At 32.5% G+C, this 13454-nt stretch overlaps 2 protein-coding genes across 4 annotated transcripts in view; one reads left to right on the top strand and one right to left on the bottom strand.

Annotated features, from left to right (window-relative positions):
* LOC142609817 (phosphatidylinositol-3-phosphatase SAC1) overlaps nucleotides 1-2431 on the bottom strand; it is a 43950-nt gene extending 41519 nt beyond the window's left edge. Inside the window, exons 1-3 of one of the 2 annotated variants that reach the window (XM_075781546.1) lie at nucleotides 1880-2431; nucleotides 1625-1790; nucleotides 1099-1321 (exon numbers count right to left, since the gene is read on the bottom strand). In XM_075781546.1, coding sequence (XP_075637661.1) covers nucleotides 1099-1321; nucleotides 1625-1790; nucleotides 1880-2264 — 774 coding nt within the window. In that variant the 5' untranslated portion in view covers nucleotides 2265-2431. The remainder of the gene's footprint in view (nucleotides 1-1098; nucleotides 1322-1624; nucleotides 1791-1879) is intronic. The other variant, XM_075781539.1, reaches the window with a different exon arrangement.
* A 4808-nt stretch (nucleotides 2432-7239) lies between these two features.
* LOC142609520 (uncharacterized) lies at nucleotides 7240-10498 on the top strand. Of its 2 annotated transcripts, none has more exons than XM_075781126.1 (4): nucleotides 7240-7619; nucleotides 8764-8823; nucleotides 9350-9396; nucleotides 9508-9793. In XM_075781126.1, exons 1-4 carry the CDS (start codon nucleotides 7443-7445, stop codon nucleotides 9593-9595), a joined length of 372 nt encoding a protein of 123 aa, XP_075637241.1. In that variant the 5' UTR covers nucleotides 7240-7442; the 3' UTR covers nucleotides 9596-9793. The 2 variants fall into 2 exon arrangements, with proteins under 2 accessions (XP_075637241.1, XP_075637232.1); XM_075781117.1 differs by lacking the exon at nucleotides 9508-9793 and adding an exon at nucleotides 10131-10498 and having other exon boundaries at nucleotides 7311-7619.
* The last annotated feature ends 2956 nt before the right edge of the window (nucleotides 10499-13454 follow it).

Below are 13454 nucleotides of genomic sequence, written 5' to 3'. Positions count from 1 at the left end.
TATCTTTTCCTTGGAAAAGATTGCGGAGGCCAAAAGTCTAGGATTTTTTCTGTTGGATAGAGGCTATGGGAAAAATTATAACTGTTGATGACTTAAGGAAACGAAGGATCCTTGTTATTGATTGGTGTTGTATGTGCAAATTAGCATGAGAAGCTATAAACCATTTTGCATCTTCATTTCCCTGTTGCTTATGAGCTATGGAGTATATTTTTGCATTGTTCGGAGTTGTGTGGGTCATGCCAGAAAGGGTGGAGGATCTCCTTAATAGTTGGAACCAAAGGCTGGGTGAAACTAGAAGTCACACGATTTTGAGCGTGATTCCCCATTGTCTCATGGGGTGCCTATGGTGTGAGATGCATGGACTTTCAAGGGACAGGTGAAATCTGTGCATGATCTTAAGCTTCTTCATCTCAAATCTTTATTTGAGTGGATGAATGCTTCCTCTCTATTTTCCATTGATAATATCTTTGAGATTCTTGATACTTGTTCGTTTGGTTCTTAGACTGTTGTACTCTATGTACACGTCCTGTGTACATGCTCTACTTTTTGAATTTTTAATAAACTTTCTTACTTATAAAAGGAAAAACATAATATATATATATATAACTTGTACAATACCCCCAAGAATGCCGGATCTTAGGCGACTATTGATACACTCATTGGCAATCAACACTAAATCCAAAATCTGTCTCCCTCTAACACATGCATTTTGGGGTTCTGACACCACCTTATCTAGGATCAATTTCAACCGATTAGCTAATACTTTTTCTACGATCTTATATATATGAATTTTTTTTCAAAGTTTAAAAGAGATAATGGGTTTCTAGATGCAAAAATATCATTATTAGACAAACTAGTGACAAGTTGAAGTGGTTGAATGTGACTTTGAATACAATTTCAAGATTTAGACATAACCAGTTGAAAGGGCTAGAGAACATATATTTAGCTAGAAAGAAGCAAATGCGTGACATATGTCTAAACTAGATCCCAATGAAAATATTGTGCCTTATGTGTAAACAACAAGGATGGCATACAAATATCACATTCACATGAGATGAGATATAAAACCATTAAAATAACAAAACGATCATCACATACCTGCTTAAAATCCCCATGAACTAAAGCTATCGTCCAGATAGTGTTATTGCACCTTGATCTAATTGCTTCTGTTAGATAAGCATTCCACACAAATATGTTGTCATATGGCATCCCTTGCTCACCCATAAAATGCACATTTTTTTGCAAACTTTGCATGATGGGATAGGTGTAGCTAAAGAAAAAATCTTTGGTCAGTTCAACACTGGATAAAAGCTTCTTGTACCTGCATTTAAATACGAAACAGTAAAAGGTAAGTATTACTAAATCCTTAAAAAAATAAAAATAAAAATAAAAATAAAAAACCCATTAGCAAAAAGTAGCTATTCACAGTATGAAATAAGACACTCTCGAAAACAAAAACAAAAAAAAAGAATAGTCATTGTAGTCCATTGATTAACAACAACAACATAGCCAAAGCCAATTCAGTAGGTTTGAATTACCCAAATACAAACACCTAAATTCACAGTTGCTGGGTCAATTTCGTTTGCAAACTATGCTAGTGGACTAAGGAAAAAAGAGAGTTTACCTTAGTTCAGTTTTAGAATGTGCCAAATCAGTTTGAACTGAGACATGAGGAATTGTGATTAACTGGCTCTCATCAATGCTATAAACGGCGTGACCACAAATACTCCCAATTTGGCGACGCTTAGTGACGAGAATCAGATAATAAGACTCCAGAAATTTAATGCAACCTATCAAATATTAAAAATAGTCGCCTCATCGCACACATAGTAAAATTATAAAATTAAATAAAAACAATTGGTAAATTAAATAAAATTACCGGCAATTCCGTAGACCTTAGCGACGGGGGTGAGGCCGCCGGTGGCACGATTGCCTTCATCGATACGCTGGAGCAGGTTTTTGATTTCTTTGGGGGAATAGAGCACTGGGTCTTCACTTATGTTGAGATCAGAGGGCTCACTACGGTCGATTTTCAAGACGCGGAATACCCTCTTGTTCCGATCGCTTCCGATGAGATAAAATCTCTGTCGAGTTTCGTAGAGTTTGAATTTCTCCAGAGAGTAGGAGGAGCTGTTGTTGTTGTTGTGGTTGTTGTTGTTGGGATCCAGTTCAGAAGGATGCACTTTGGCGGAGAAGGAGGAGGAGGATGAGGAGGATGAGGCCTGCAGCTGCTGCACATTCGATTTCTCAGATTTCGCTGCCATGCAAATGCAATTTTCGGTGGTGAATTAGGAATTACAATGGCCTGAAGGCTGCAGGACTGGACATGTGATGGGATTGCACTTTCTCTTTCTGCTGCTCGCACATGGAACGATGGAACTGGACACCCCCCCTGTTTGGGTAACTTTCTATCCAGCTACTGTCCGAAAGTTTTTCTTTTCTCGTCGTTTTCTTTTCTTATATTATTTTTATTGTTTTAAGCTAAAATGCAAATTTAATATAGTTTCAAAAGTTTTAAAACCTGAATTTTAAATTTTGGGTTTAATTGGGGTTTTACTTAATCAGATTTTTTTGATAAACTTAATCAGATTTTAAATATGTATAAGCTTTGATTAGAAATTAACATAATTAGACATAAATTCTAATATCTAAACTTCAATTTGTAGGTTCTAGGTGTTTTTACCATTTTTAAGGTTTCATAAATATTTTAATCATTTTGAAGATTTCAAAAGTATTTTGGTAATTCTAATGATTGTAAGGGTATTTTGATAATTTTGGTTATTATGGATTATTTTGGTCATTCTTGTAATTTTGAGAGCATTTTGGGAAGTTTTATAGAATTTTTAGGTTCTTTTCCTTGTCACAAGAATATTTTAGTTATTTTGGTGATTTTAAGGGTATTTTTGTTAGTTTGGTGGCTTCAAGAATTTTGGTCATTTTGTTGGTTTTAGAGGGTGCTTTGGTCATTTTGGGCATTCCAATGGTATTTTGGTTATTTACATTTTATAGTTTTAAGGATATTTTGGAGGTTTCAAAAGGTATTTTAGACATTGAAAGGTTTTAGAGGCATTTTTGTAATTTTGGTTGTTTCAAGAGTATTTTGTTCATTAAAGGTTCTGATGGTATTTTAATCATTTTAAATATTTTAAAAGTGTTTTGATAATTTTAGAGGTGTTTAGTGTGGTCAAACTTTTGTTTGAAGATGAAAAATATTATGCATTTTTTTCAAGCATAAAATATTTACACATCGTAACGACATTTTTATGGTTAATCACAATCATTTTTTATATGATCAAGATATTACGCCACATGTTTATAGATAGCTAGTTCAATTGTCTCATATATCACAAAATTGAATATGAAGTGGGTTTTCAAAAGTTCAACAAAACTCATTCTTTTAGAACCTAATCATATTCAATTGTGACAGTGTGGTGGATAGGAACTTGATGGTGGTTCCTCTTTGCTTCCTATTTTTTACGGGACCCATTAGTGAAAAGCTTTTTTGGATTTGTTTTTTTATTTATTTCATTTTTGTTTTCAATGCAAAAAAAAAAAAAAAGTGAAAATGAAAACATTATATATATATATATATATTATAAATTAAAAAAACTTTTTCGTATTTTTATTTTCTGCAACATGAGTTCAGTGACATTTTCGTAAAAATTTGAAGATTGTGAGCATATAAGTGAGAAATTTTTTTTCATATATATAGAATAAGTCAAATAGGATACCCAGTATTTTTTGTTCTTAGATTCATAAAAGGGATAAAAAAAAAATGGAAATGAAAAATAAAATACGAGTTCTTCGAGGATCCAAAAAAAAAAAAAACCTCTTAGACACCATTCCCCAATAAGTCAGCCTTTTGGGCTTGATAGACTAAGAGTTTGTTTGGATAGAACTTATTACTGAAAGCTGAAAACTGAAAATACTGTAGCAAAATAATTTTAAAATAGGTAAATAGTACCGCGGGACCTATTTTTAATGAAAAAGTTGCTGAAAAATGAAATTTGTGGATCTGTAAACAGTGCACAGATGCACTGTTTACGGAAGACTTGCTCAACAATTGTGGCTGAAAAAAAAAAAAAAAAAAAAAAAAAGAAGGCTGAAAACGCTGGAACGCAAAACGCAGCCCTTTTCAGTTGAATCCAAACGCCCTCTAATAGTACTACAAATGATTTTGTTGTTTTCACGATTTGGATCAATCATCCATTCAATGGAAGTTGTTATTGGATAAGTATCATTACCAACCTAATAATGCCACGCGCACTACCTAAAAACACAAAAGCAAAATCCTTGCAAAGATAAACACAAAATAAGACAAATTATTTTTCTTTCAATGCAAATAATTACGAGTAAGTTTAACAAGTTGAAAGGTTTTTTTTTTAAAAAAAATAACTATAAAAACTAAACTATATTATCAGTTAGTCAAAGTTTGAAACTAATTTGGTATATAACAATTCAAGTCCTTTGGACTCGATTTTGAAATGCTAAATCGAGTGCACTAAAGTCGATTTCAACATCGTTCGTAACTAATGTGGAAACTTGGTCCACATAGGCATAGAACTCGAGTCTATAGGACTCGAGTTCTGTCAAATAGAAATCGAGTCCTACAGACTCGATTTCATTTTGTTCATCATCTTCTACCATCGTTCTTTTTTCTTTTCTTTTTTTTCTCCATTTTAGGTCCCGTTCTCTTCTTTCCTTCTTTCTCCATTTCAGGTCTTGTTCACCATCTTCTTCCCTTCTTCCAAGCCCCCAAAAACCCAAGCTAGTTCTTCCTTCATCTAAATCCATTTCTCAAAATCCCAAACCCATTTCTCAAAATCCAAACCCATTTTTGAAAATCCCAAATCCAAAACTCATGAACAAAACCAAATACAAAACCCAAAACAAATCAAACCCACTCTTCACTCCAATGTGTTCTTCTCCTCCACTAGAGCGGCAGCGAGAAACCTGGGCTTTGCATCATCTTCTCCACTTCGTCGCCTGAAGCTTTTGTCGCCCCTAGGTTGCTTCGTTATTACTTCTCTGGTTTGCTGGGTTTTGCATCATTGCTTCTTTCTTCTTCGTTGTTGATTGACGTTTTGATCTTAGGTTGTTGATCTCTGTGTCTGAGTTTTGCCTTTTTTACTGCGTTTTGATCTTTGCATTTAGGTCTGGGTCTGTGGGTTCGTCTGCAGTTAAGCAAAACTAAATTGAGTCCTATGGACTCGATTTCTATTTGACAAAACTCGAGTCCTCTAGACTCGAGTTCTATGCCTTCGTGGACCAAGTATCCACATCAATTACAAATGATGTTGAAATTGATTTCAAAGCAGTCGATTTAGCATTCCAAAATCGAGTCCTTTATACTCGATTTGTTAGATACCAAAATAATTTCAAACTTTGGCTAACTAATAATATAATTTTGATTTTATAGTTATTAAAAAAAAATCCAAGTTGAAACAATAAGGCAAATACCATCAAATAATAATAATAATAAATTTCATACATTTATGCTTAAGAATAATAGTTAGGATTTTCAATGGTTGAGATTGTGATGTTTTGGGTTCAATTTATCTATATTTAACTTTGGTTTTTGTGAGAATCATGCAAATTGGACTTGGATAGTTAACCAGTCTGAACTTGAAAAAAAAAAAAAAAGGAATAAGTAAGGGGGGTTTTTGGACTCGTAGAAAATAGGTTAACCCAAACATAATTTGGATTAAACAAATACTATCTTACCTATATATTTTATTTTTAAATGTTGTGTAAATTACTTGGCTAACAAACATTATCTGGTATAATTCATCTATTTCTAGATAACATAAAAATTGTTGGTTATTATTTTGTTAATTTTAGGTCATATTTTATATACTATAATAAGTGCACGTGAGGTTGATATATGGTCTATGACATTCGTTTTTTCTTTTATTGTTTTTTTTTATGAAAAAATTTCTTTTATTGTTTTGTGAAACTATTAGACTAGTGATTTATGGATTGTAAACTTAAAGAATTTATGTATTATTTAAATTTTATTTTTGACTTTTTTCGTCCATTATTCTCTTATTTATATTTCAAGGAAGACAAAAGAAAATATCATCAAAATTATTATTTATTGCATGTGAAAAAAATATACTTGTCATGTCAAGTTAACTTAAAAGTGTCAAAAATAGAGTAGAGGTCAAAGGTATTGTAACCTATTTTAATTCAACCAATTTCTGAGCCAAAACTAATTTGACCACACTCTATCAAATTGAATCCAAACTTAACCTAGCCTGCTTGATAGATCTTGCAATCAATCAATCATCACTAGTAGGTTTATTTTTTTATTTGGAATTGGGGTATCATAATGTGCTTTTTGTGAATATTTGCTTGAGGATAAATAATATGTTAGGAAGAATAAGAATTCGATTGCATGATACATGTGTGTGCTGCTGTTTCCATTTATGTGACTTATTGCACATACATTTTACTTGTTTGTTTTTTGATTGTTTTACTATTATTATATATTGAGTAATTATTCAGTATTCTTATTGTATAACAATATTATACTTTCTCATCTCACATCATAATGGAATCTACCATTCATATAAGAGAAAGAAATATTATGTTCTTGCACTTTGAGAGCATTCAATTATTTTCTATGCTACATCAACATGATGTAAGATGTGTATACAAACAATTGATGAAATATGGATAAAAATGCCTAATTATATCCTTTTAAAAGGGATCAAAATTCAAAATTGAATCTATCCCAAATTAGTGAAAGGACTATTATGCTATATTTGGTTGAGGTGAAAAGAAAAAATTATAGAAAATGAGAAAGAAAAAATAGGTGTTTTCCATTAATTGGTGGAGGTGAGAGAAATTGATGGGTGGGTGATTTTTCACCCGTCCCAACAAAATATAATCTTTCCCAAAATAGAGAGAAAAAGAAAAGGGAAAAGGGATGTAAAGTTAAAAACATATTTTTTTAACATTACCCCATTCTTTCAAACTTCAATAAAAGCACTATAGGAATTTAATTCCTATTATTTCACTTTTGTATCATTCATAATAAATATATAAATATACACGATGAAATTTTTATTTTATTTTATTCTCCGAACCAAATATAACTTAAATATAAAGCTTTTCTTTTTATCAACCCCGAAAATAAAAAGATTTCATTAATGTAAAATTGTAAACCAATGGACATCCCATTCCATTTTAGCCTTTTAGGCAACAAATATATGTATCCATATGAGAGAAGAAAAAGTAGTGGCTCTCCTTTTAGCTTATAGGATCAACGGGTGTGTGTCACGAGATTCTCATTATTCACACGTGTGAACTTCAACTTCCAAGGAAAAGAAGCCGACTCACCTGGATAATTGTTTAAAGGTGAGGCAACTGGAAACTGTTCACACAAAATTCTCATAAATATCCATTAGAAATAACAGCAAAATCTTAAAGTTAATTAAATGGCTGAGCTCTCTCTGTGTTGCAATAGCTTGACTCCTCCGCCACTACCAACATTTCAGCATCCTCATCAATTTAGTCCAAGGATACCGATCGTCATAGGTGGCAATGGCATAGAACTTAGACGTGGAACAACAACAGCCTTCGCAGCAAAATCTGGTGGTTTCTCACTTAATTCGGTAAACTCTCTTTTATTTTACAGCTCTACTTTACGTCATATTTTCTAAACTACGTTTGTTTCATGACATTTATTACTTTTGAAGATAAGCTAACCAGTCAACTTCAGTTACCATAAAATATTTGCCTGTTGAATATATATGTGGTTCAAACCTCCCTTAAACCAAAAAGCATTTAATGTCTTGAAGCGATGATAAAAAAAAAAATTATCATAGAGTAGACAATTGAAAATCTATCGTAAGTATAAATAAATAAACAAAAAATTTGAGCCAACTATGATCAGCAAAAGTATGTATTCGAATTAAATCTGCCACTTATGCGGCTTCTCATTTGAATATTTATATATACTGTCATGTGTTTCAATCTTGATTTACAATCAATTAGATGAACTAGACTTTTATTCTATTTCTCTAAATGCTTCATCACTGGAGTTAGGATTAAATTCAAATAGTTGGCTGTATTTAATTTAATTGTCTGAAAAAGAAAACCAAGTCTGTTTTTTATTGATCGATCAATACAACCATGTGTTTAAATTTAATTGGAGAACCTAATGTAGAGATTATAGTACTTAAATTTTACTTTATTGGTTAAATGATTATATTTACTATTTCTTAACATTCCCAATCCATAATTTATCATGGTATCATTGTATCAAAAGAAAAGGTCTTGGGTTCAACTCTAAAAGTTTAGGTTGGGAGAGCGTTAGAATATTGGTTAAGTTTTTGGCACAGTTGGTAATATATATACCAAGATAAACTTGAATGTACTCAATACTGGACTTATTAATTAATTAATTTATTAACCTAACCTATAAGAGCACTCATAAAGCATACTCAGTTTTGACTAGCATGTGATAGTTTCGATATTGCTTGTTGTGGGTATCATAGGGAAGCGCCATATATCTGCATGAAAGAGGAAGAGCATAAGATGGATGGTCAGGTCAACACATTTTATGAGAAAGAAAGAACTAACAAAATTTTTAGGGGGCTTGATTGACTGACTGGATTATAAATTTATATGGACACAAAGAAACATGAAGGACCTAGCAACTAAAGCAAGAGTACCTTCAAGCAATTCTCCGTTGCTTTTACTGGTATAATGTATATTTGGACTTGGATTTACATTCATATTTCTAATTGTCTGCAGATCTTGAAAAGTTGTGAAACATGTGGAGGAAAAGGTGCTCTAGAGTGCTCAGGATGCAAGGTAATTCATTTTATAACGCGTTTATATGCATATTTCTTTTGCGAGAGGTACCAAGTCTAGTTAATCAGAAGATTAGGTTCTCATACATAGCCGATTGTATTCCTTTTTTTATCATAAAAAAAGAAGAAGAAGAAGAAGAAGATTGTAGTGCCTTTTCAGTCAAGTATATGCTTACATAAATTTCCATGTGTGAAAATTAATCGATTTCCTATAACTTATTCCAGATGATTGTGCTTAAGGAATTTGTTGAATTTAAGGAAGCAAGAAGTAAAATAATATATTTTTTTCTAAAATAAAATACACATGCATGAACAATTTGTGCTTTCTACCAAACAATATTCTTACAAGGATTTTTTAAGAGTTGACAAAATATAATAATGATCATTCGTCTCATTGCAATATAAATGTTAATATAGTTTATGTTGATCAGCTTTTACCTAATGCAGAATTACATTTTTCTTTTTCCTTTTTCACTCATACGTTTTTGCAATACTGGGAAACTAACGCTTTTTTCATCTTTCATTAGGGCACAGGAAGAAACAAAAAGAATGGAAATATTTTTGAGCGCTGGAAGTAAGTTCATTACTATTTTTAAAAATCATTTTGCTTAGTTTGAAGAATATGTAACTTATAACTTTCCTGGCCTAAATGATTTCTACTTGTTTTTAATGTGCATTTGCATAGATGTTTTGATTGCCAAGGATTCGGGCTAAAGAGTTGCCCTAGCTGCGGGCAGGGTGGGCTAACACCAGAGCAAAGAGGAGAGAGATAATAATGCTTAAGAACTTTGTAGTTATATATTTGAAAGGATGGAAAAACACAAAAAAAGGCATAACTCCTTGTATACTGAAAGCTGTTAGCACCCACGTTGAATTTGTATATTGAACTTCATGATATGAAACTCTAAAGGCTAATTAGCTTTGTTTGTTTGATGAGACTTTGGTACCAACCAAGATGAGTACCTAAACTAGTTTTCCATGAGGAACCATAACGGAAAGAGTTGATGCCATGAGTTGTCTAATTCTCTGTATGTCTATGCTTCCATGATCACATGTTTTATCAGCTTTCCCTCACTTGTCTCACATGACATGTAGACTCACACCTAGGCCTTAGATACAAGCGTACACATGTTTGAGCTTTTAGGATAGTTTATACTCCATCTAGTTACGCAATGATATATGAAGGCTGATTATGGCTGGGTAGGCTTGGGGTGTCTAACCTTTTCCCATCCTATATCCTAACTCTAGACTTGGTTTGGTAAAAAGGCCTTCATGGAGTCATGTTTTGGTTCTTGGACTTATAACCAGGTGGCGACTTATTTGTCTCTTTTTAAGAGACTCCACGTACTCTCAGGCTCGTGCCGGCTTTGAATCTAAAACTGTTTTAAGGGAGATTGAGTACCACGTATCTTGCCTTTGCGAAAAGGAACCTACATGCTGATGTGTCATTAAAGGGAGTATGAATCATGGAAACTACAATTATCAATGATGTCAAGGCCTTAGCGGCCTCTTTCCATGAGCTCAAGTTATGTCATGTACGTTGTCAGGAGAACTTGGTAGCCTACCAGCTCAGTAGACAAGCTCTTCTCTCTAATCCTATTCTTATCTAGACGGAGGTTGTTCCTCTAGACATCCAAGTTGTTTAAAATAACAATGCTAGTCAAAATCTATAAAAAAAAAAAAAAGAAGTTTCTGTTTGGTTTCTTAAAAAAGAATAGAGGTCATAACATTTAAATTATTCCCTTGTTATGATGTGTGGAGCAAATATATATAATGATCGTTATGCTAAAAATTGTGGGCTGTTAAGCTAGCTAGCTCTCAATCTTTTTCATAGTGCACACGCACACACAAATATATTAGAACTTCATCAATATAATTATATAAAGGAATATTATTATTTTACACTGTTGGTTATATACATAATATCCACACATTCACACAAGGTGTCAATATTTTTTAAGAATATTCAATTTACACATAATATAAAAGAGTGTGAGTGGGATGTGAATCAATTAAAACCCATAAATAAAAATATATGATAATTGACTAGTACCCTTTAGAGCTAGAAGAATTTTTTTGATTCTTCTATCTTGGAGAGAATTGTATAGCTTTTTTCCCTTCATTATAAGCGTGTGAATTCTCGTCAAGAGATGTTTCATTAATGTTCTCTGCCACAAAAGCTCCGTTACCGTGACGAATTTCTAACTGAATATCAAGTTTTCAACTGATTCAACTACTGTTGTCGTGGGAGGAAGGAGGGAGAGGCGGCAGAGTGGGCAGGTGGTATGGGTGGTGAGCCAGTAACCAATGCAGTCCTTGTGAAACATGTGGCCACAGACTGGTATTTTGAAGCCTGTCATCTGTTTGGTAGTTCCCAAGGCATACGGAGCATCTAGCAAAATAAAAAGATAGGGAGATGAATTAAATTGATATATAACTTTTATAAGATGAATTACACTAATTGCTAAAAAGATAAACTATAAGGGTGGTGCACAACAAAATTTTGATGGGCCCGCAATTTTTTGAACTTAACGTTAATTTTCATTTTTTGTTTGAAGTTAAAATTTTTTTATTTTAATTCTTTAACTCTTTGACTCCATTTAAATTTTTTCATTCAGTTTTTTTTTTCTTCCATTTTCTAACCAACCACTGCTGCTGGTGTTAAGGATATAACATCTTGAGAAGATTCTAATTGAGTAGTTAATATACTTAGAAATGTACGGGGCAAAATATATACAGTATGAAATACATACATGTTTCAACTATTAGAGTTCATTGCAAGTTTTTAAAATGATATATATAGAAGGTATCTTCATTCTTCATTTGTAGGTTTCTATGGATTTGTAACTGCTTTTATGAATTTCATTAGATTTGATGTTTCATTTGACTTAATAGAGATTTTCAGTTTTATTTCTTTTAGGTATTGATCGACCAACAACTTGTGATGGTGGTGAGAAGGATCTAAGTAGGGTGGATTTTCTATGTGGGTGGGGGGCAACTAGAGGTGAAGGGTGGCTGGCTGGCTGATTGGATGGGCTTTTGCTAGTGCAGTTTTGGGTTCTGGTGATGGTTCTTGGTCGTGGGTGGTTAGAGTTGTGGAGTTTTTTAAAGCAAAAAAATCAAATAAAAATAAAACAAAAGTAAAAGACAAATTTCCTTCCCCTAACGTGTTGAAAATGACATTGTTTTAGAGCATTAGCACAGGGATGTAAAACCCCCAAATTGCTATTTTACAAACATACACACCCAAAATAAGCATTACCTAGGTGTGTATTGCTAATTTTTTTTTAGCAACCATGAACAATGAATTAATACATATACCATAACTACTGTAGCATGTTTGTAAAGAGTTAACATAAAGTAACTCCACTCACAGTGCATCTCCTATGGAGAAGCTCTCCTTGTATGCCACAACCGATAGCATTTCTTTCATTTCTTTCTTCAAACCCAATTCAGGCTGCTGAATCACAAATAGAAACAATAAAAATATTAGAGAAAGTACGTGGACACACACTTTGTAATACACTTCACCATAACTTTGATAATATGTACGTGTGAGTGGTGGAAAAAAAGTGATGACTCCATATGCAACTGATGTTTCATCAATCACAATTATATATGTCATCAAGTTGTGACAAAGTGTGTGATCCTAAAAGAATTACACATGTATTCACACTGTGGCACAAAATGAATTAACGAATTGTTTTGAACAGAGACAAATACTAATTAATCATTCCTTAGAAATGTCATTATTATTGCTTTCTGTAGAGGCTAATCTTGACCCAAAGCCTCTTTGATGACAAAGGTAGTAAAAGTAGAAGGGAAATGTTAAAAAATTAATATTTTGACAGTTTTTTTTTATTTTCCATAAAAGTCGTGTCAAAACTTTTTTAAAATGATTTATTAACCATTGCCCTAAAGACACTTGTTAGCATGACCCAAAGTTGAATAAGAGTAGAAGGATGGAAGCAATGGAGATTGGTATGAGGACAATAAATGCTTGTTCCCTCTTCCGTATGGTTGTAGATCTTGAAATTGCAAATGGATCTGACATCTCTACCGAAGAACTCCAAATACAGTTTTGAATTTTATAGACATGAAAAGGTTTAAGGAAAATCAACAAATCAACTTCAAAGATTGATTTAATAGTAATAGAAGAGAAGAGGTGTTGTAATTCTATATAAGAATGAAATCAAATAAAAAAAACATTTCTATTTATTTTTTATATCTTCTTTGTGGAACTCATTTTCAATGGTAAACAAAAGATTAGAAAAAAAAAAAAAACTTTGAAATTTTGTATATGAATCTAATAAGCTCAATAAATTGGGGGGAAAAAAAACCCTACCACGAACAAGTAGCTGATATTTGTTGTTTTTAAAGGAGATGTTGATTGTTGAGGGGTCTAATCCTCTTTGCCCACTTGAAATGTATCAAACAAAAGATGTTACTATTTTTTTTCTCTATATTATTTTATTACATGTGGAGTTTACAACTTCACATAAGAAGAGCTTTTTGAAATCAGGGAGTCTTCCGATACAGAGAACATCCTCTACAAGGGTGTGTTTAGATACCACTTATTTTGCTGAAAACTGAAAATGCTGTACCAAAATAATTTTTAATTGTGTGAATTGT

The sequence above is a fragment of the Castanea sativa genome, chromosome 1, assembly GCF_040712315.1.
Source record: "Castanea sativa cultivar Marrone di Chiusa Pesio chromosome 1, ASM4071231v1".
Classification (NCBI taxonomy): domain Eukaryota; kingdom Viridiplantae; phylum Streptophyta; class Magnoliopsida; order Fagales; family Fagaceae; genus Castanea; species Castanea sativa.
The sequence above is the reverse complement of the archived record's forward strand: the minus strand, read 5'-3'. Positions and strand labels throughout refer to the sequence as shown.